The 22,469-nt window shown below is 38.1% G+C and overlaps 2 protein-coding genes across 8 annotated transcripts; one reads left to right on the forward strand and one right to left on the reverse strand.

Annotated features, from left to right (window-relative positions):
- Positions 1 to 1,933: 1,933 nt before the first annotated feature.
- Positions 1,934 to 7,120, reverse strand: LOC144077357 (uncharacterized). 7 transcript variants are annotated; one of them, XM_077605037.1, is made up of 9 exons: positions 6,496 to 6,644; positions 6,168 to 6,226; positions 5,932 to 6,029; positions 4,977 to 5,857; positions 3,907 to 4,069; positions 3,766 to 3,834; positions 3,218 to 3,327; positions 2,252 to 2,353; positions 1,934 to 2,176 (listed from the first exon to the last, which is right to left on the reverse strand). In XM_077605037.1, exons 2-9 carry the CDS (start codon positions 6,208 to 6,210, stop codon positions 2,098 to 2,100), a joined length of 1,545 nt encoding a protein of 514 aa, XP_077461163.1. In that variant the 5' UTR covers positions 6,211 to 6,226; positions 6,496 to 6,644; the 3' UTR covers positions 1,934 to 2,097. The 7 variants fall into 7 exon arrangements, with proteins under 7 accessions (XP_077461163.1, XP_077461159.1, XP_077461157.1 ...); XM_077605033.1 differs by lacking the exon at positions 6,496 to 6,644 and adding an exon at positions 6,971 to 7,120 and having other exon boundaries at positions 3,766 to 4,069; XM_077605031.1 differs by having other exon boundaries at positions 3,766 to 4,069; positions 6,496 to 6,643.
- Positions 6,539 to 21,778, forward strand: cc2d1a (coiled-coil and C2 domain containing 1A). The gene is made up of 28 exons (XM_077605030.1): positions 6,539 to 6,769; positions 6,939 to 7,005; positions 7,082 to 7,214; positions 7,303 to 7,409; positions 7,889 to 8,116; positions 9,657 to 9,972; positions 10,083 to 10,192; positions 10,266 to 10,338; positions 10,572 to 10,682; positions 10,773 to 10,900; positions 12,925 to 12,997; positions 13,074 to 13,201; positions 13,411 to 13,498; positions 13,591 to 13,667; positions 13,768 to 13,863; positions 14,716 to 14,835; positions 14,963 to 15,021; positions 15,447 to 15,563; positions 17,115 to 17,188; positions 17,260 to 17,318; positions 17,384 to 17,535; positions 17,613 to 17,703; positions 18,183 to 18,338; positions 18,670 to 18,801; positions 18,883 to 19,009; positions 19,213 to 19,289; positions 19,402 to 19,449; positions 19,543 to 21,778. Exons 2-28 carry the CDS (start codon positions 6,949 to 6,951, stop codon positions 19,573 to 19,575), a joined length of 2,970 nt encoding a protein of 989 aa, XP_077461156.1. The 5' UTR covers positions 6,539 to 6,769; positions 6,939 to 6,948; the 3' UTR covers positions 19,576 to 21,778.
- The last annotated feature ends 691 nt before the right edge of the window (positions 21,779 to 22,469 follow it).

Genomic DNA, 22,469 nt, shown 5'->3' on the forward strand with positions numbered 1-22,469 from the left:
GTCTAGAAAATAGCTTTGTGAGCAAACAGAATCTATTTGTTTTTGCTTCTGTCGGCCATAGTGGGTGGAGTTTGCGATCTCGGCTGCCTCGGTACTGCTTTGGCCCGCCTACTAGCCAATCATAGTTTGTGAAAGCAATGACATGTCCCAGCCAGCAAAATGCTAACGCCTATGAAAAATCATTGTGGGGTTGCCAACTCGAAATCTGATTGGTCAAAAGCAACAGTCTAGTTTAATGCAGCAGAGCCCGCAAGAACTGATTGTGCAGGCTTTGAGGCAGATCTGATCTGGCAACAAATAATGGCTGAAATGTGATTGGTTAAATGCTTCAATATGAAAACACACATCTGGAAGCAGTGCAACCAGGGGGAAAAGCAATGAAAGGAAGCTAACAGACCATTTGGAATAATAAGTACGTATTGATGGAAAAAATATAATATGATTCAGATATTTCTTAGGCCAGCAGAGAAGGCCTTGAAGGCCCTGACGGCCCGCCACTGGTCAGATAACATGTTTGGATGGATCAAAAGGTCCCGTCCGAAACACCCCTGTCTGTTGGTACATTCCAATTCACACTTCTAACGTGCAAGTGCATAGTGTTTTTCTTAAAGGGAGCATTTCCCGCAAGTGTCGGGCACCCGTCGTGTATGTTGAAAGTGCTCTAATATAATTGAGCTGATAGAAAAGGTGCGACTTTGAGTGGGCGCGGCTAAATAGCAGATTTATGATTGGCCTTTGCAAGCGATGAAAGGTCGTGACCCAACAACACTTCAAGAAAAATAACAATCAAAGGATTGTGCCAGACACACTGGCGTTCGCGCAGGTGCGTTATCATCTTAATCAGCGATCGGCACTTTACGTGCAACAATGAGATCTATCACTTTGCTGCTTTTAAACCAGTCGTAGCCAATCTAATGGAAAGATGTTTTTAAACCTGCAAGGACTACATGCACGGTAGCGTATTGCATCCACTTATAAAAGGGGTAGGGGACCTATGGTCCCGGGGCCACATGTGGCTCTTTTGATGGGTGCGTCTGGCTCTTCGCTAACCTGTGAGCTAAATTATGGAAACCGCCGGTGACAGAACTGAGATACTATGTCTAGAGCTGTTTTAATCTACTTTTTTTGTATTAGACTCTTCTGGAATGCATACTCTCATTGATTAGCAAATGCATAAGAGTCTTGACAAAAGTATTCAGTTTTTTCCACTTTAAAAGTGGTGAAATCGTTAAAAAAAAGGCACACATTTACATGTATTTTGACTTAAAAATTCGGAGTATGTCTCTCAAGGAATAACATTAGAAAATCTGAATTGTTTGTGGCTTTCTTCGTCAAAAAGGTTCCCACCCCCTGACTTATAAAAAAAAAAGTCCTGGCCGTTTTTCAAATTATTATTTTTTTGTAAGTAAGTGTGATATGATCATTGTGTCAAAATAAAGTTTTGCTGACCCAGGAGTTAGATTGTTTCTAATGAACGTGAAGTTGGACAAGTTAAATCTAGTTCAATTCATTTTTTTTAAATCTGTTATTTAAAGATAAGTACAAGTCAGGTGACAATTGAAGGTTTGCAGATCATTTATGATAAGACAGAAGAGCAGTGGACCTAGCACTGAACCCTGTGGTACCCAAAGAATGTTATTCTGTGACACTTAATTATAGCAGTTCATATAGATGACATCCTTAGAGAAAAAAAATCCCATTGTTGAACAACAATCGGGCATTGGAAGCAGTTATACATTAGTTGAGTATTCTTTTCACCAAATACTGTTTTATTTGTAATAGAGTCATCCAAAGGAAAAACACTTTTACTTGAGTATTATTTTGAAGTACATAACAGTACTCTTAACCCTGTACAACTGTTTGCTACTCTACTGAACTCTGAAGCCAGTAATAAAGGACTGTTAATGTGAAAAAAATGACACTGCTCGATAAATAAACAAGCAACAGCTTTACTTGGCAAGAAATCCAAAATGCAATAGAACTTATCATCAAAATAGAATTTGTGCTAGAAACTCATGTCAAATTTCTCAATAACATAAGAAAAATATATTCTTATATTGACATTTAACTTAGCATCCTCCTGTATGTAGATGTATCTCAGCGAGGTAAATTCCTTGAATTCTTGCTGGCACGCCGCATATTCTCAATCTCCCGATGAGCTGCCATAACGGTTCGACTGAAAGACAATGGATTGGGCTTTATCAATAAATAAACAATGAACCAGAATAATACAAGACTCAGATTGACCAACTTTAGAAAGGACAGTTCTTTGATGAGCCCACAGACCAATACTGAGCCATCTTCGTCATGGCTTGGGGGGTTAGCAGTTTTCTTCTTTATTGCTTGGTCCTCACTAGAGAAGAGGCAAATCTCATTTTGTTGAATGCATTTGATATTCACCATGAACATTTATCACATGTATAAAATCTACTCTCCTGAAAAAAGTCTGTAAAAGTAACAAAAAAGGCTGCTTTTAAAATTTGCACTTGGGGGACAAAATGCACAAACTTGCACATGCGCAAAACTGTAAGCAAGTAACGCTTTAGAAAATGTTTACCCACTATTCTTTTTTATTTTCCACGTTTTCGGTCTCTTGCAACTTCATTAATTTGGTGACAAAATGAAATTGATTCTTTGCAAAACAATATAATATTTGCGAGTATCTCAAGTGCTATGATTTATTTAGGACCATATGTATAGAATACACAATGAAAAATGCAAAACAATTTTGTTATTTTTGACTATTTGTTGTTCAAACATTTCAGACATGTAATGAAAACAAATTATATTAAAAAGATGACGATATTAATAAATCTTTAACATTTTGATCTACTTTGGTTTGATTGTTCCTAACTAATCAATGAATTTAATCCTAATCAATGTATCTATATACTCTTAATAAATACACCTTGTTTGACTGATCTTTTCATGATCTATAAAAAGTGATACATCCCACTAGACTACATCGAACCTCAAATGCTAATACAGGAAACTTTACAATATTCTCTAGGCTTTTGAATGTTTAAACCTGAGACTCGTCATTGATGATTATAGATTAAGAACATCTCTGTAGTCCGGTCACACCTATACAGACATGATCAAAATTTTAAAACCAGTTGAAAAATAGCTAGAATGTTCATTTTGCACATTAAGTCTTAACCCTTAAAATTAGATTTCGATCAAGTCTGTCTATTTTTGACAATGATTATCTACTCACCTTATTGCAACTTTATTGAGCTGTGAGTCTGAAACAAAATCAGTGCAGTTCATGGATTGTGAGTGGTCTGTGTTTACAGCCCAAGGATGAAAATCACCATCAAGATTGGGCTGTGTGGGAGAAAAAAATTATATAGTATAAATATTTTTTCCATGTTTTTGAGATGTGTGAGGAAACCGTAGTACCCAGAAAAAAAATCATGACGCACACGCAAGCCTGGGGAGAACAGGAAACTTGCACCAAGCTAACTTATCCTGAGTATATACCCACCAAATCATTGTGAGCCGTTAACAAATAATCTTGGAGTAGCAATTTTAAGACGGCAATTAATCTAATTAATCAGCCATGAAACAAAAAAAAATCAGGCACCGTAAGATTGATGCATATACATCCATGAAAAATAACTACCTAATTTCATTAAGACCCATCTATAAATTATGGAGGAGCAGCAGTTTTAATTCAGTAGTTAACCCTCCAAGTTCAGGCAGATAGTGTACTCATCCAGAGGAAAATGGTAGATGTTTTTGCACTACCATCTGACGACTCACCATGTCCTTCCTCTCCGAGCCACCAGAGGGTGCAACTGCAGCCTCACAGAGTTTGACAGCATCCTCTTTCTGGGTGGTAACAGACGATGCATCACAGATGCTATACATCTTCTCATCGATTGTCATGGAAACACACTGTACCTCCAGGTCAACAGGAGTTAGGCTTGGTGATCCAGAGTCAACTTTTAAGGGAGATGTATTATTCAAATGATGCTTCTCTTCCATTGCAATCTGGCAAATTGGCTTGTGCAGTGGACCACTTCCATTAGAGAGGGTTGCAAGAATTTGGACTTTTGTTTCTGGTCTGTGTTTGAACAAAGATAAATGAAACAGTCTGAATGTGTAAATCAACCATATCAGATCACAATTGACTTCAAATGAAGAAATAAATTAGGTTATTATAATTTAAAATATGAAACAATTGCTGTGAATACATCTAATCTAATCTAAGTAACGCAACAAAGCTGGCTATACACATACTTACAGTTGGTCCAAATTAAAGTATTTATTGTCCTTTGGTGGGAAATAAATCCACGGACTCTGACAGTGGCATAAAATTAAACTTACACATTTGCCAGACATGATCATACACATGCTAAGAATTATGATACATTTACCATATTTTCCCTACTTTATGGCGCAACTAAAAGACTTCAATTTTCTCCAAAGCAGGCATTGTGCCTTACAATCTGATGTGGTTTATATGTGGACAAATCTTGGTTAATCATTGTATGAAATTACTTTTCACACAGCTCCATCTAGTGGATGTATTACCCACCCCCCTACTACTACTACAGCTCCACCTTGCAAATCTATAACACCACTCACGCACCATCGAGTGCATGTATAACACAATCCCTATCACTAATACTACAGCTACATTTAATGGATGTATAACACAATCCCCTACTACTACTACTACTACTACTACTCCCATTACCTCCACTACCACCACCATCAGTACGACCACCAGTACTACTACAGCCTCTTATAATCTGGTGTGCCCCACATGTAACAAATTTTAAGATAGGCCACTCATCGAATATGCGCCATATACTCTGGTGTGTGTTATAGTGCAGAATATACGGTACTTGACTTAGCAGTTATATAGCATTGGTTGCTGTCACAAAACTGCTGAGAGAGTAACTAATTATTACATTTCTACTTGAAATATTTAAGATGTCATCAATATAATATATCCAGAGACTGACCTGTCTGTGTTGGCATGACTGGGGAGAAGTACCTCTTCCTCCTTCACTTCCACATTGTCAGCTAAGGGGGTTGGAAGCATTGATGGTGCTGAGAATGGTGATCCACTGACAATGTTATGGATGGAGATTTGCATTTCAAATTTCTCAATAACCTGTCCATTTGCACGCTTACTCATCTGTAAAAAATGACTTCTTTCCTTCACAGTCAGACCATATGTACCCATCCTTTTCCTCTTTTTGCATATCTCTCTTGCTACTGCTGCTTTGTCTTCTTGGGTGTCACCCATGCTCACATTGCCCAGTGCCACGACTTTTTGGTTTCTTTTGAAATCACTCTGAAATTCATCCTTTGTCCTCTTCTGATCTTCTCGAGCAGTTGAACCTGCTTCCTCAAATGCAAATGGAAAGACCTTGTGTTGATCAGTATATGTTTGAGACTGAGTGGTGTCTTGCTCCCCAGACATTTTTTGTTCTTCTTCTTCCTTTCCACTCTTGCTTTCATCCCTTAAAGGATATCTCTCTAATTGGGAACCACTGATGAGCTGGCTAACTGTTGCTTCTTGATGCTCATTAACAACCTCATTCACATTGGACTCCTCAAAATTCTGGTCAGGGGTGACATCTAATTTGGTCAGAGAGGAATCTGATACTGCCTGAATTTGGGAATCACTGATGAGCTGGCTAACTGTTGCTTCTTTTTGCTCATTAACAACCTCATTCACATTGGAATCCTCAAAATTCTGGTCAGGGGTGACATCTAATTTGGTCAGAGAGGAATCTGATACTGCCTGAATTTGGACAGGCATTATTGCAGGCACCTGTAGAAGGGAATGGGAAGACACAAGTTCAGCAGGACGTGTCACCGTATTATCTCCAGTATCCTGCAATAAAGGAGAAAAACTGTTGGCTTTAATAGAAAGGGGTTGGTATTTTTTCCATAACATATCTTGATTACCTGTTGTTTCAATGCGTCGTCTGCACCGGTTGAGGAAATAATGTCAAATGGCCTTTTTATTTTTCTGGGGGAAAGAAGGTCTGAAGGTTGTGAGCAATCTTGATATGTCGAGGGCCACAGCAAATGTACAGCATGCATAAAAAACGGTAACAACAGTTTAATATGACATATAGTATTGTAATGTTACACACTAAAATTTAAAGTAGCACACAAAATGGAATGTCATGGTGCATTACCATCTTTAAAGTTTTCTTGGGTCTTGGGACTTTCTTCAGTCATCTTCTCTAACAGTTATCTTAATATGTAAAATCAACAGAAAGTTTCACACATATTTACAAAATTTCCAAAGGGAATGGTGTCACGTTTGCACATTTCGGCTAGCTTAAAGACAACATGTTTGTTTCTATGAGCTAATGATGCGAATAATATTATGATTAGATAATTAACAAACTTACTTCAAACGTATTTATATATGAACTTTATATGCATCCTGTGTTATTTCAATAATGAAAAGCGATAAAAAGATTAAATTCCTCCTTACTTGCGTTAAGTATATATATTCACCTGTTTCTCATGCAGAGCACGCCTCAATTATTTACGTCGCAAATTCTCGGTTTCCGTTTAGCCGTAAAGCACATTGTCCGTTGCCACTGGAGACACAATGTAGGAAGTAACTCCACAGTGTTATTGCCGTTCTTGTTTTGACAGCTGGGAGTCTGCTAACAATAAACTGTCGCTTTAGAATTATTTTATCATTTATTTTGAAACAATATTTAACAGGTCTCGATCTGATTAGACCAGCTCTTGCAAACATTCCACACTGCCTGAACGTGACAAGGTAAATCATCTTAAACCAGAGGATTGAAGCTCACAAAACTGCGATGAATTGCATTTGGCTACCTGCCCAGCACTGATGACTTAATTTTAATCTATTCTGTTTAATGCAAATCAAAATAACTACCTTGTTGTCGTGGGCGAATTTAATTAGAAACCACGTTTTAATTTAGGTAACAGTCGATGAGTGGAAGTCGAAACCCACCTCCCCGGGGTCAAGGGGCTGCTCGCGCGAGGCAGGTAACTCAACTCAGATTTTGAATAAGATGTCCATTCTTGCAATTTACTTGCGCCCTTATCTGTCTATCTGTCTCAGATGGGGCTGCTCCTTGACCTGAATCCTGACGACGGGGGTATGGATGATGACGTAAACGATGAAGATCTGGAGGCTGAGCTACACAATTTAATGGGAGGAGGAAATCCTCAAAGGAAAAAACGTGAAAGTAAAGGTAGATGGCCACTCGATTGTTTATGCTCACGTTATTGTTTTTGCCCCACTGTACTGCTGATTTACAGTCAATGTTTTTTGTCACCTAGCTCCTGTTCCAATAGCGGATATTGAGCGAATGGCAGCTCTATGCATGAAAGACCTGGATGAAGAAGACATGGAGGATGATGATCTAGAGAATGATGAAGATCTGCTGGTAAAGTAAACTTGTAGAAATAATAATGCATGTGTGTATCATTCATGGGCACAATTTTATTTGCAAAACACATGATACACATCTGTATGGAAGTATAAAATTTGATGTATTTTCTAACTTGTGTTAATAAATATTGTTTTGTTACATTCTAAATGTTCTTGAAGTTGCTTACATCCTCCCAATTATTGGGTGAGACATTTTTAAGATTCACGTCTCTCACAAAGACCAACAAATGGAGCACAGTGAAGATGGAAAACTTGACAGTCCATAATAATTAACCAAATGAAGAGCATTTTTTATGTGTAACTTTAAATTTAGGGTTGACTGAAGTATACTTTAAAATCCCATTAATTGATCCCTTAAAAGACTGCATCATAGTTGGGTTGAAAACAATTATGGACATTTTAAAGGGGTTTTATCTTGTTGTGTTTTCATGTATTCTTCCAAACTGCAAATTGAATACATTTGTTTGTTTACAGGCAGAGTTGAATGACGTTTTGGAGGATGAGGAGCAAAGCAGTCCTGCTCACACCTTACAACCTCATAGAGTGAGCGCCACATCCCAGTTTTCTCCTGTAAATTCCAGTGGTGCAGCTGGATCGGAGTCCCGCATATTGGAACGTATCGAGATGTACAAGGGTGCCATATCTAATGCAACTGCTTCAGGAGAATCAAGCAAAGCTCGAAGATATGACCGTGGATTAAAGGTTTTTAAACTGTCTTATTTCAAACCTATTTTCATATCTGCATGGCCCAAATACTCTTATATGGTTATGTTCCTCGTAATCTTTTAAATATGGGACATTTTTAGTTAATATAATAGACCAGGGGTGTCAAACTCATTTTTTTGTCGCGGGCCACGTGGTAGTTTCGATTACATCCGGAGGGCCGTTATGTCTTCCAACTAGGCTGCCAAAATTAATCGATTAATAAATTGACAGCTTCCTCAATCGTGCTAATCGATAGATCATTTTTAATTAGTACAAATTGTTTGCAATTATTGATTTAAAATGAGGAAACACAGGAAATAATCTACAATCTTCATTTGAATTTCATCATAAAACAGAAAGTTGGCACTCATCATTTACTTTCTTGGGCCACAAAAAAATGATGCGGTGGGCCAGATTTGGCCCGCGGGCCGCCACTTTGACACATGCGTAATAGACACTTCTTTAATGATAGGTGTCAGGTGAGACCATTTGAAGACATTTTGGCCATCACAGGTTCTTGATCTCATTATTGTTGGGTCATTGGAAGATCATAAACATGCCGTTTAATAAAAAGAATCCCCAAATGTACAGGATCCGAAACCTTTTAGCCAAGAAATATTGCCAGTGTTATCTTCGGAAAAATGAACGTGTGCTGAAAATTGAGCATGTTGACCAACCTGTTTACATTAAAAGAATTCAAAGCCCAAACTCTAACAATTTAAGTTTATATGGCCAAACAGAAACTGTTTTACTTCAGTATTGTTGCACCTAAGTTATGTTGCACAGTTCTAACTATAGCGTGTTATTTTTCTGTCTTTGGCCCTCTTGTTGTTGTTATACCTGGAATGCTCAAGCTAATGTTTTGATTTGCCATTTTTTAAGTACTAACTGTTTGTTATTGAGTGCTGAAAATCGTTTAAGATTTTTTTTTCATATTTACACTTCAGCATATAAACAGATTATGAATAAAGCTGGTTTGCACAAAAGCAGGCCTGCACAAAAAACTTTGAAAATTGATATAAATGTACTTTTATGTCCATTTTGATTCATTTAATCCTAAATTGATATTCAGAAATCACGATAATCATCTTAAAGTGTAGCATTGAGATTAATTGGGATCAAATCTTGACCTGTGAATCACGATATGAATTGTTTTGCCTAATATGAGGCAATACACACCAGTAATCTGTCATTGATGCAAAATGGAACAAAACACACTTAGGAACAAAATTTATTGAGACTTTTAAATAGAGATCTCCTAATTGTTTTGTTTTATTCTTGTGTTTTTTTTAATGATTGTGATGTTCTCATATTCCTTAGAGTTTAATTTTAATAGCACTATAGTAGTATAGTATAGTATATAGTATAGTAATAGTTAAAAAAACGTACAAGTACTTAACCTGATCACTGATTTCTTTGGTGAATTGTTCACATCTTCCACATTCTGCCAGGCTATATAAAGATAAGTGCAAGTAGCTTCTTTGTTGGTGACAAATTGTAAATTATGGTAAAAAGTTCCTCTCCTTGCTCTCCTCAGACACTGCAGTCCATGCTTACATCAGTCCGGAAAGGAAAGCCCATCAATGAAGACGAGATGCCACCTCCTGTTGCAGTAGGTGGAAAACCTAGTGCTGCAACTGAGTCTGAATCTACGAAAGAACAACAAACGCCAGAACCTGTGTTAATACCCTACCCTCCATTCAATCAAAAACCTGTACGGGAGGCAGAACCAGCTGCTCATAATACTAAGCCAGTCCATCTAGCTCCTCCGCAAAGCCTGGCTACTGCCAGCACTCCCGGAACCCCAATGATCTCTCCACTGACACCCTGTCAGCCTGGGACACAACACTCAGGTTTTATGACAACATACTCAAAATGATATACATCTCTGTATTCCTCAGGGACTCTATGGGTCCATATGGATCCTTGGGAAGAATAACATGTTCTTTTTCTACTCTTTCAGAGCTTAAACAAGCAGTGTTATCCCGACAGAGAGAATACAAGCTCGCAGCCTTACAAGCCAAACAGACTGGTAACATTGGCCTTGCCAAAAAGCACTATGTCACTGCTAAGGTAACAGGTTAAAAAGCCACATTTTTGTGTGTAGTTGACTGGTAGAGCATTTTTTTTGCCTCATCATATTCAGAATCTGGACTCACTGGTGGAGGCTGTTGATAGAAGTGAACCAGTAGACCTGAGCTTGCTCCCACCATCCCCTGGTCAGTATAATGACTTATGCAGAATATGTAGGGGTGTACCTCAATTAAATACATTTCACTCCATTTACCCATTAAGCATTCATATAATTTTGATTGTGAGGTATGCATGTTAAATTTCCCATTAGCTGTTTGTACTTTATCATTATTGTACTGCATCTGTTAGACTTGTTTCCATTCACTCAGGATGTCTTCTGTGAAATTTGTCCCAACCACTGTTGTGTTATCATTCACAGGAGATGTAATTGATGAGACCCAAGCATCTCCTTCCTCTAAAGTACAAACCGCTACAACTCCAACACCCACACCCACACCCCCACCCCCACACCCACCGGAACCATCTGCTGGCAAGTAGCTAGTTCTGTTTGAGTGATTTGCATTGTACGATAAAGGTGTTTCTGGATGTTGACCATTAATTATGCATGTGACTTTTAAAGGCCTTCCTGCTCCCAGCAATCTGGCAGAAGCCTTGCAACAGAGGATGGATATATACAAATTAGCAGCAAATGGAGCGAAAAACAAAGGAGATGAGCGTAAATCCCGCATGCATCAGCGCATTGTAAAGGTACTGTATATGTCGTGTAACTCAAAATAAGATTTTAACATCTGACAAAGGTCAAATTGTTGAAAAATGTTACTCGGACAATTTAGTTCCAGAATTAGCTGCACTTTTAAGACTTTTGTGATGAGATGGAACTCAAATGATCTTGGCTGTAAAGTGAACATTGAAGCTGGATATTTGAAACTATAATCTTAAAAAGCCAAGGCATGAACGTGTCAACATTCCACAACAACAATAAATGACATTACTATTTGGTGGAAAAGCTAAAGGTGGCACAAAGGTGGTAAAACAGGTGGCAAACTCAGGGCGCGGGGGTCATATTCATATCAATATCCAGCTCGCCAAATCATTCTGCAAGGCCAGCAAAAGTAAAATCGTAATGCATCGACTTTATGTTTCCTTGCAAGTTGGGCAATTTACTTCAAACTAAGATATTGGTTAGCTTGGTAGTAGAACATGAAAAAGTATTTAATCATTCAGCTTTGGTACCCTGGTGTACTGTAGCTACTGATGTCCCTTTCCTGGTCACTTGACCCTTGATCTTATTTTCACTTCCCTTTGTAGTTACTTGTAGGCCCATCCTAACCCAAGTAGATCTCAAGCAAAAAAGTGTGAGCACCCTTGCCGTAAACCATTCATATATCATTGAACTGGATTGGATAACTTTATTCATCCCGTATTCGGGAAATTTCATTGTCACAGTAGCAAGTGGGTGAGAATGCAGATACAGGAAAGACATTTTAGACATAGATAGATAGGTAATAAATAAGTTAATAAATAAATATATATATATAAAGAAATAAAGAAATAAGCGTGTTGCCTATAAATATACATATACATACACATAGAATATATATATATATATATATATATATATATATATATATATATATATATATATATATATATATATATATATATATATATATATATATATATATATATAATATTAAATAAATAAATAAAGTACATTCAAGAAAGATGGGGCGATAAATGTATAGCATGTAAAGTAAGGGAGCGACCCCGGTGGTGAATGGTTGGCGTGTCATTGGCGTGCCGGGCTCGCGGATCTGGAGTCGAGGGTTCGATCCCACGTGGGTCCTCGCTGAGTGGAGTTCTCCCTGGGCTTGCATGGGTTTTCTTTGGGTCCTCTAGTTTCCTGCCACATTCCAAAAAACATGCTTGCTAGGCTGCTTGAACACTCTTAATTGCCCCTAGGTATGAGTCTGAGCGTGAATGATCTATCTCCTGGTGCCCTGCGATTGGCTGGGCACGGATTCAGGATGTCCTCCGCCTGGTGCCTAAAGTTAGCTAGGATAGGCTTCAGCACCCCCTCTTGCTTAGGAGAATGCTGTCATTTGTCATATTAACTAGTGATAAATTATATTTGTTATCCGCTGTGTAATATTGGTGGTTCTGGTTCAATGGTTCTTTAAACAAACCTTTCTTCCTGTCAAAAGTGTCAGAGTCATAAGTCCTAATTGATAAGTGCAGGACAGAGGTAGAGGTTTTAAAATTCTAAAAAAGAACTGCACAAAACTTTGGAGACATCACTCATAGCGTTACGCGGCATCCATTTCCCCTGGCCATTCATTATTCAGGCAGGGCAGTACCATAATAGATACGTTTTGCTTTCGTAAAGTACAATATATGGGGTATTTGGCGGGTATGCAAAATATACGGGTGGTCCAGTGGGGGAGTGGTTAGCACCTTGGCCTCACAGTTCTGAGATTGAGTGTTCAAACCCACCTCTGGACCTTTCTGTGTGGAGTTTGCATGTTCTCCCTGGACTTGCTTGCGTTTTCATACTGAATGTGCCACCCTTGTTTATTCATTCATTCATTCAGTCATTTTCTGTACTGCTTATGCTCATGTGGGTCGTGGGGGTTGTTGGAGCCTATCCCAGCTGACTTACCTCACAATAGAACCAAGACACTTTTTTTTTTAAACGTTCCTTTTGTAAATATTGCCATTTCTAAGATTGCTTGTAGAACGCACCACTTGTTATTATATTATTATTTCAACAGCAATACCAGGATTCCATCAAAGCACACAAAGCTGGTAGACCTGTGAACTTATCTGATCTGCCTGTACCACCAGGTAGGCTTTTGATTCTATACATGTACCATTTTATTGGTTGTATAATCTTTAGTACATCTTTGTATGGCTTTTCTAGGTTGTCCACCGTTGCAGGGTTCGGAGAGCGATAAGCCAAATTTTATGGGTGTCTTAGAAACTGCTATGAAAATTGCAAATCAGGATCCAGACGCAGAAGATGAAGACACTCCAAAAGACATGGCCAAGGTAAAAAAAATAAAACAAAATGTCTCTTTAGAGTCCACCTATGTAGTCTATTGTATTATGAAGAAGTTATCAAGTTTATTGTGGACTAATAACATAATCAGATATGTACTGTTAAACTATGTAATATATTTTATGAGGATATGGCAGTTACTACTTTCACTGTATCACCAGTATCGTTATATTCATTAAAGATAGTTATTTTTCCTTAGCCCTCTGTGCTTCAACCAGCACAAAAAGCCAAATCTCCAGCGTCTCAAGCCCCAAGTGCTTCCACATTATCAAAACTGGGCGGCAAAGGTGTGTTGGCGGTTTCTAAGCCATGCCCACATATCCACTGTGTGATTACTCCATGAGGGCATCACTTATTTTTCTCCTAATCATCACTTTAGCTCAACAGCAAGTGGATTTCCTGTTGCTACGGCGACAAGCTTTTTTGCGTGCAGCACTGCACTCAAAGAAAATGAAGGTAGAGTTGGTTTACCTGGCTAAATCGTGTCCCGTACGTTTATGTGTTTCTGTAAGCTTTACACAGTAGCCCTTAAAAATGTCTTGATCAAATATTGTAGGATATGACAGCAGCAGCGCAGCACCTCAGACATGTCAAAGGACTCGACCCAATGATCGAAGCTGCCAAGTCTGGTCTTCTTGTCGATATCTCCAAGGTTCGAAACATATGCTTATAACTAATGATAACTAATGAAAAATAAGATTGTGTGAGCTTCTGTCTAATTCTCATTCTTACTCAGTTTTTTTGTTCTCTCTCGTCTCCCTCTATTTTTCATTTTTATTTTTTAACATTAAAAATAAACTACTTTTAGCTGCAGTCTCCTTTTGTTCTGAGAAAATATGAAGAAATCATGCATATCCAAATTTGGGACCTGTTTTTTTTTTGAGTCACTAAAAAAGTTCAACATCATAAATTTATGTAGGCGGGTACAGATAAAAATACATTATTAATGTGTTTGTGAGTGAGAGAAAGAAAGAGAAAGTATCATTGTGGTACGTTGACACTGTGTGAGATCTGTATCCCCAATGACTTGTTCAACCTACAATGCATCTCTTTGGAATGTGGGAGGAAACCGGAGTACCCGGAGAAAATCTACACAGGCCCGGGGTGAACATGCAAATTCCACAAAGGTGGACCAACCTGGATTTGAACCCAGGTCCTCCACTGTGAGGCCGACGTGCTAACCACTCATCCACAAGGCTGCCAAATCATGGTGTAATCATGGTGTAATCATGGTGTAATCATAAAACTATTATTCCTTTGCCTCTGTTAGTTTGCCTTAAGTTATTATTATGATTATTGTTTAAAAGCTTCGTATTCACAACTTGACGTAGAAAGTTTATTTGACAACAATAAAAGGACAAACATCAACTTAAATTGTTTTTGGGAGGCTTTTGTTTTTTTTGTCTGTCTTTCGGAGGTTAGTGTCTTTTTTCATGTCTAAAATATTTCAAAAATAGAAATGTATATTTAATTCATATGTTCATCATGTTTATACTCCTCTCAGATACCTCAACGTCCAGTCAGTGAGGATGAATACTTGCTTGCTCGTTCACGTACATCTCTCTCTCCCCATACCAGTGAGCAATATCATGGCCTTATGGATCTTTTGCGGAAACAGCATGAGGTTGGGAGTTATTTCTTGCCTTCCTTTAAAGCAGCTCTAGAAATTATACATACAAGATGTTGAATTATGCATTTGTGGCTGCAATCTTTTACACTGCATCTGCTTTTCTCTCCAACTCGATCTCCAGGAATGTGTGAGTCATTCACAGCAGTTCATTAAGATGAGCATTATTGGCGAAGCTCTCAAGTAAGAACATGTTGCTAAAAGTTTCTTTTAAAAATTTTAACACATTTCAAAAGAATTCATACTTTTCTCTCTCCCTTATGAGAAATTTGCAATGTGCAGGGTTCAGATATGAATATATTTGCTATTTGTGGGGGCAAGGGCTGAAGCTGGATCATGAATAGTGAATGTCTGCTATTAATTATTATTATTAAAGACTGATGTGATGCTGTGTATATATATATCTCTATATATATATGTATGTGTGTGTATATATATATATATATTATATATATACATACATACATATGTGTATATATACATATATATATAATATAAATACTACACACACTTAAAATACAGTATAAAAAGAAGGCTTCAAAGTCTTTGGTTTAAGTCCCCCTTACCATGAATATATGTATTTAAAGTCTGTATGTACTTTTCTCCAGGTCTGAAAAGCTTATAGAGGAGTCATTGAACACCATAGAGATGCTGAAGAATGCCCACACCAAAGGCCAGCCAGTGCCAAAGTATCGCACTGAGGAGAAGATCTTCACTGTTGTCAAGTCAGCAACAAACTCTTAGCTGATGTTTTTGACATTTATTTACTGTATGATTTTAGAAATTGAACTTGACGTAAAAATAGGTTATTCTAGAAAAATCAATTCTGAAATGCTTTCTCACTTAAGGTGTGTATAAAATGAAGTCAAAACACTCCTTAAGGGTAATACTAAAACAGTTTCATTTATCATTTGCCTAGTATGTACTGTATAAAATTATTTTTCTTGGCATTGTTTTCAAGTTTTATAGTATAAACTATAATATTAGTCCATGATAAGACTCTCCAACAGAAACATAACAATGAAAAGTTCTCAAAGTCTAAAATCACATTTTTGTATGTATTTATTTACCGTATTATCACAACTATATGGCGCACCGCATTTAAAGGCGCAGTGTCAGTAACGAGTGCTATTTCTGTATTTGACACACACAGAATGCACCACATTTAAAGGCGCAGCCAGGCATGGCAAAATATACACCATCTTAAATATACACCAGTTTAAACATACGGACACACGCTAAAAACACGTTTTTAAAAAGGCAACGGAAGCAAAAACTGAGTTTGGTTGAACTTTATTTAGCCATTTTACAATGTACTCACCCCATCATCACCCACAAATCTATCAAAGTCCTCATTTTCTGTGTCCGAATTGAACAATTGTCCAAATTAGTCATCGAAAACGCCGGGTTCCCTCTCTTTGTTGTCAGAGTCACTGTCATTGCCATGTGGCTCCACAGAAATTATGCCGGCTTTGGCAAAATCTCGAACAACCGTGCCAGCAGACCCGTTCGTCCAGGCGGCCACAATCCATTCGCAAATAGTAGCTAGCGTAACTAGCCCGGCGCTGCCTGCCACCCTTCATAAAGCTGCGTTGATGCCGATGTCCAGCGGTTTTCAAGCATCTGTTGTTAGTGCCTATAACAACCGTGCAAGCAGACACGTTCGTCCAGGCGGCCACAATCCATTCGCAAATAGTGGCGTAACTAGCCCGGCGCTTTAGTTAAGCCTTCGGGAATGACGGCAAGCTCAGAGTTCATTTTCGTGACTTGGTTTTTCACCGCTGCTTTGGGGACCCTTAGAAACCAAAACAGAATTGTTTTGCAATAAACCCATGCCCACACTATAACCCGTATATAGTGTGAGCATGTGTTTGTTGCAAAACTTGTAGGGGGGTGCCTTTAGCGTCTGACCCCACCCACGTCCGCCTTCTCTCTATATAAGAAGCGTGTCGGCAAGAAGCGTTCTCAGTCAGGCTTTAGAGCTTACACACGGCGCTCCGCATTATAAGGCGCCCTGTCTATTTTGGAGAAAATTTAAGACTTTTTAGTGCGCCTTATAGTCGTGAAAATACGGTACTCTTTTAATATTACCTTGCTTCTTTATTTTAATGACAATAACTCTCTATGACAGATTTTTCATGGGCTTCAGTGGTAACCTTATGAGCCGGGAGCTAAATTACTCAAATTTACAATCTGAATTGTTTGGATCACAGTGTTTTTCACTACTTGATGAGTGTTACTCATATTGAGCTCAAGACACCTGTCTGTTTCTGTAGGAACTACCCCAACCTTGCTCCTAATGACATGATACTCTATATCATCAGAGGCATTAACCTACCAGTTCCGTCAGGTAGGCAGATTTCCACCACTCTGCTCAAGATAATATTGTGTGTCAATCATTACATTCGTTCCTGCATTCAGGTGTGTCACCTAATGATCTGGATGCTAGCGTGAAGTTTGAGTTTCCCTTTCCCAGTGTGGTAAGTTGCTTTCAAATACAGAGAGAGAGCAGACAGGTGAATGATTTCACTCGATGCATGTGTAGGAGGAGGCGCAGAGGGACAAAACCACCACAGTAAAAAGCACGAGCAGTCCAGAGTTTAAAGAGCAGTTTAAACTCAACATCAATAGAACGCACCGTGGGTTCAAACGAGTCATCCAGTCCAAAGGCTTCAAATTTGAAATCATCCACAAGGGGTATACTTCTGAATTCCTATGATGTTGACACCCAAATGATAGCATTTGTCAATAGAATCATCTCATGCATTTTTCAGAGGCCTCTTTAAAACGGACAAGATTGTGGGAACAGCCCAGCTGAAGCTTGATGCTTTAGAAAACCGCTGTGACATTCGAGAGATCATAGAGGTGAGCTGTTTTCATTTATTTTCCAAACCGCTGATCGTCACAAGGGGTGCTGGAGCCTATCCCAGCTAACTACATGCATCTGGCGAGGGACACACCGAATTGGTGGCCAACCAATTGCAGGGCACAAGGAGACATTCAAGCTCACACTCATACCATGGAGCAATTTAGCGTGTTCAACCAGCCTGCTTACCATGATTTTGGGACGTGGGAGGAAACTAGCGTACCCGGAGAAAACCCACGCAATCCCGGGGTGAACTTGCAAACTTCATACAGTGAGGACCCACCTGGGATTGAACTTTGACCCAAGAACCATGAGGCCGACGCCATATCCCCCAGAACACACCGGTTCAAAAAGCTGACTTGTCTGTTCCACCTGAGCTTCTTCAGTTCTCCACCCTAATTTATAACATGTTAATGCGCACATTGTCAGCAGATATGCATATACTTGTGCACACTAGAATGAGGTCTCTTTTTCTCAGGTGATGGATGGGCGTAAAGCCACAGGTGGCAAATTAGAGGTGAGGGTTAAGATTAGAGAGCCCATATCCGGGGTTGAACTCCATTCTACGACCGAGAAGTGGCTAAAAATTGAACCAGTCTCTGAACTCTCACCTCCAGAGAAACAAAAAGAACGGGTAAGTTATTTTTTTTAATGTGGAAAATTTTCATCATGGAAACATTTTCAACCTTTAAGGGCGTTTATTTTATTTTCATTTTTTGGGGAAAATGTTTATGAACCGTAATTGATCATATCAATTCAAATAAGGCGCATCCTTACTTTGCACTGATCCAAGCTATCCTTTGTCAATTCATGCACAGTGGTCATTGAGCCAGTACTCAAGGGCAACTTTTATTTGTGTATCGCTGAGGATTTCATTCACATCTTTTAGTGTGGTCTTGAAAAGCCATTTTCCGTTTATAGAGAACAATCTTAATATGCCTGTGTGTCTGTTCAAATGAAAATAGGCTCCATCTCCTCGCTCTAAACCCAGGCATGATGGGAACAACAGGAGCAGTCACTCTAGTAGTTCTCCTCCACAGTACAAGTTGCACAGCTTCAGCCTTCTCAACTACGACAAAGATCGGTTGGAGAAAAAGGTCGTTTTGTGTATGCAGTTGATTGCATATATTGTATTTCAGTGATTTAAGGTTCCCTCAGTCACTGTCTTTCTATCTTAGATTGTAGAGTACCAAAAGAATCGTCGGGATCCCCCTCCTGATGTCATTCATCAGTACAAAGAAATCACACACAGGCTGCAGTGGCAAAAAGCACAGCTGGAGCGAGCGTCTGCTTCTCAGCTTTCAGGTAACACACACAAATCCACCGTAAATTGCAGTTTATCACAATACCGTTTCCTCCTGCGTCATTATAGTCCAGGGCATCTTATTTGTGAACAAATGCAGTTTTCTTGTGAAATCTTTAGTGTGGCTTGTAGTGCAGTTCATTTTATAGTCCAAAAATGATGTCGTTCTCGCTGCATAACCCAATTTTTCTTTGTCCGTGTGTAGATTATGAAAATGTGCTTTGGCGCTTCACCCAGGGACTTGCTGACTCTGTGAAGAAATTCTCAAGTCAAGGCAATAGGGTAAATGGGGGGTCAGGGCTGACTGCATTATATTTGCCAATTAATTTTCAGTCTGTTTTAAGGTGACAATATGTAAAATGTGTAAAGCCTCCATTCTTTTTGCCGATTAAAGGATGCTGCCAAGGATGCCCTGGGTAGGTTGAAGATGGTAGAGGCAGAGGTAAGAATTACTGAATTACTAATATAGTTTTGCACCATTTATATATTAGTGCATTTACAAAGGATTCATTCCATTTGTCTTTTGATTCATCAGCTGGAATCACTGAAAAGGAAACGCGCTGGATAGGAATGTCTAGTTCAGTTCGACTAAGGATCTTTTGGGTTACTGTTGCTTCCTTTGCTCCCTTTTCTTACTCATTAAACACAGATAAAGCACTATACAATACACTACTCTAAAACAATAAACATAAACACTCAAACACTCCGCACTAAATACATTTTTACATTGTTCTGTGCTTCATGTCCTTGACAAAAATAATTGACCGATTCGTGCTTACTCAATTCATATATTTTTGTAAAGACATACAAAAAACTAAACAAAAAAGATGCATATTGAAGCAAGATCTAAATCAAGAGAATATTATATTTTTATATGAAAGGAGAGAATAGCCTATTGCTCTTAAATTGGAACTAAACCCAACTTTTTTTTGCCTATGCAATTAATCAAAACTCAGTATTGTATTTTAATATATTGAGTTCATGGAGTAAGATTTAAAAAGAGTAATTGAACAAAATCTGCTGGCGACCTAAAGTAACCTCCCAATTCCTGTGGGTAGTTGTGATGTTTATATTTGATGGCCAGCATGGCGGCTCTCTCAGATCAATTCACATAAATAAATGATTCTGTTTAATTGTTAATCCACAACTACCATATTTGCTGGAATACAAGAATTTCATATTGTTAGCACATACAAGGTATTCTTCCACAAAAGGGTTTAATTCCACTTTAAAGTAACAAACACTAAAGAAAAACCTAAAAAAAAATCTTAGTTTATTTTCAAACACACATGCATCAAAATGTGTATGTGCTAGACGAGGTGTTTTAACCCCATTCCTCCTTATTTTATGGGCATAAGGATTTTTAAATCTAATCTGTCTGCTCCAATGTTCCCAGATTACTGTAATCTGCTGCATTTGCCATGGTGTGATATGAGAGGAAAAAATTGGGCTTTGGGGCACCATAGCCTACATCCCATAATGAGGGATTAGTGTTTGTGTCACCAAGGAGACAACTAGATCAGACATAAAGTCGCCTTTGGGTTTGTAGAAAGGGGGTGTGTTAACAGTGTGCCATGAATGTGGTAGGAGTTTAGCTCTGCCTTCTTCATCAGCCACTTGCTTCTTGTCACTTCCTTCACCTTTTCTGTCTTCACACTAATTCCTTCACATTCCCTCAGAGATTACACAGTTACATGCGGCTCGATTTGGCTTGTCCCCCAACTCTTAAAACAGACTTAAATCCTTACTGCTGTCTACTAGAAAATAATTAACAGCTGATATAGTCTTTACTGTGGTTTCATTCATACAAATCGCAGGCAGAACTTCTATTTTTTTTGTTTCTTTATGCTTGCCTCCCAAATAATCCTGAAGAAGGTTGGCTTCTCAGTTATATATTTAAGTTTTTGGGGCTAATTCTTTCCTGAATTCCAGATAGGATTTAATGATTCTTATCAAAATTTTGTGGAGTTTTAATTTTTCTACATAAACCAGGGAAAAGACACCGAACTGCATAATGCTGAACTTCACTGTAATGACTTTGTGATATTACTTTGCATGAGAAAAACCAGAAACAAAGCAAACAATCAACAAATAATGAAAATGACTAATGGTTTAAAAAATTCTATACATTTGAGCATGTTAGTAAATTTGGTAAAACCATGCATTTCAACTTCAAGAACTATTGTTTTGTTTTACTCATACCGGGTAACTACTATATCGACTCCAAACTCATAAACATAACTTGACACTTTATCCACTCTTTGGGGGAAGAGGCTGTCTTGTTGTCATGGTGACAAGATCATTAGCATTCAGCGTGGATTTTGCATGATTCAAGTTGGGCATAAGTGCATATTGCAAAAGTTTGCTTGTCAGGTAATCCTACATGTACACTTATAATCATTTTTCCCTCTATTAAATCATCCCACCTTTTTCTCTGTAATAAAGCTACATTACATTGAAAAAGTCATTTTACAGAATGTGTGGGTTATTGTCTGTCATTTCAGCATTATAATGTTCTGATCTGCAGAAGTATATACCTATCCCTCTTGTCTTGGTTAAACCAATCACTTTTTTTCATTCCGTTCCTTCATCTAAGGGCAATCAGAATAACATGCTGTATATATATTCAGAACGACAGCATATGATGTTTTGTCTCTATTTTCAAGTGGGTGTCACGATGATTTTTCCGAATAATGATCAAAGCAAGCTGACTTTGGAGTTATTTCTGTACATACCAGCTTTATTTTACTTGGAATAAATGGTGAACTGTATGTGTTTGTCTCACTCCACTTTGATACACTGGTTAATGACAAATTTTCTCTGTGTTCTAAAAAACACCCACTCCTTATTAATTTGACCTGAACCAGATTTCCCACACCGTTATTAGTCACTTTTCTATTTCTTATTTCTTATATAACTAGTAATCGAATTGTCTTTTTTGTTTATGTTTTTGCTAGTTTGCCATTTTAATGAATAATCAATGGTGATAAATTACTCATCTCATTTTCTGAACCGCTTCATCCTCACTAGGGTCGCGGGGGATGCCGGAGCACAATTGTTTTAATCCGTCAATTACTATTTTAAATAATAAAATAAGATAAAACTTGAGTATAAACACTTAAAAAAAGTAATCAGTTTCTGTGCTTAATTGAGTTAAAATAAAACACCATGTGATGCCCCCACATGGAGAGCATTTTTTATATTCTATGTGCGTGTATAAAATCTTGGCTCTGTACATGATGTGTTTATATTGCTATGATTGTCTTGAGTGCTATTATTTTTTTAAAGATCTATATGGCTATATACACTGCAAAAGTGAGTAAAATGACCCATTTTTGTACATTTGTATGACATGATGCTTGAGGAAAAATGGTTATGACTGGTAACACATACACTATTACTGGATGAAAACAAATCTCCTAATTGGTCAGAAGAGAGGTTACTACAAATCCTTATCTATAC

This window comes from Stigmatopora argus, chromosome 7 (genome assembly GCF_051989625.1).
Source record: "Stigmatopora argus isolate UIUO_Sarg chromosome 7, RoL_Sarg_1.0, whole genome shotgun sequence".
Lineage (NCBI taxonomy): Eukaryota > Metazoa > Chordata > Actinopteri > Syngnathiformes > Syngnathidae > Stigmatopora > Stigmatopora argus.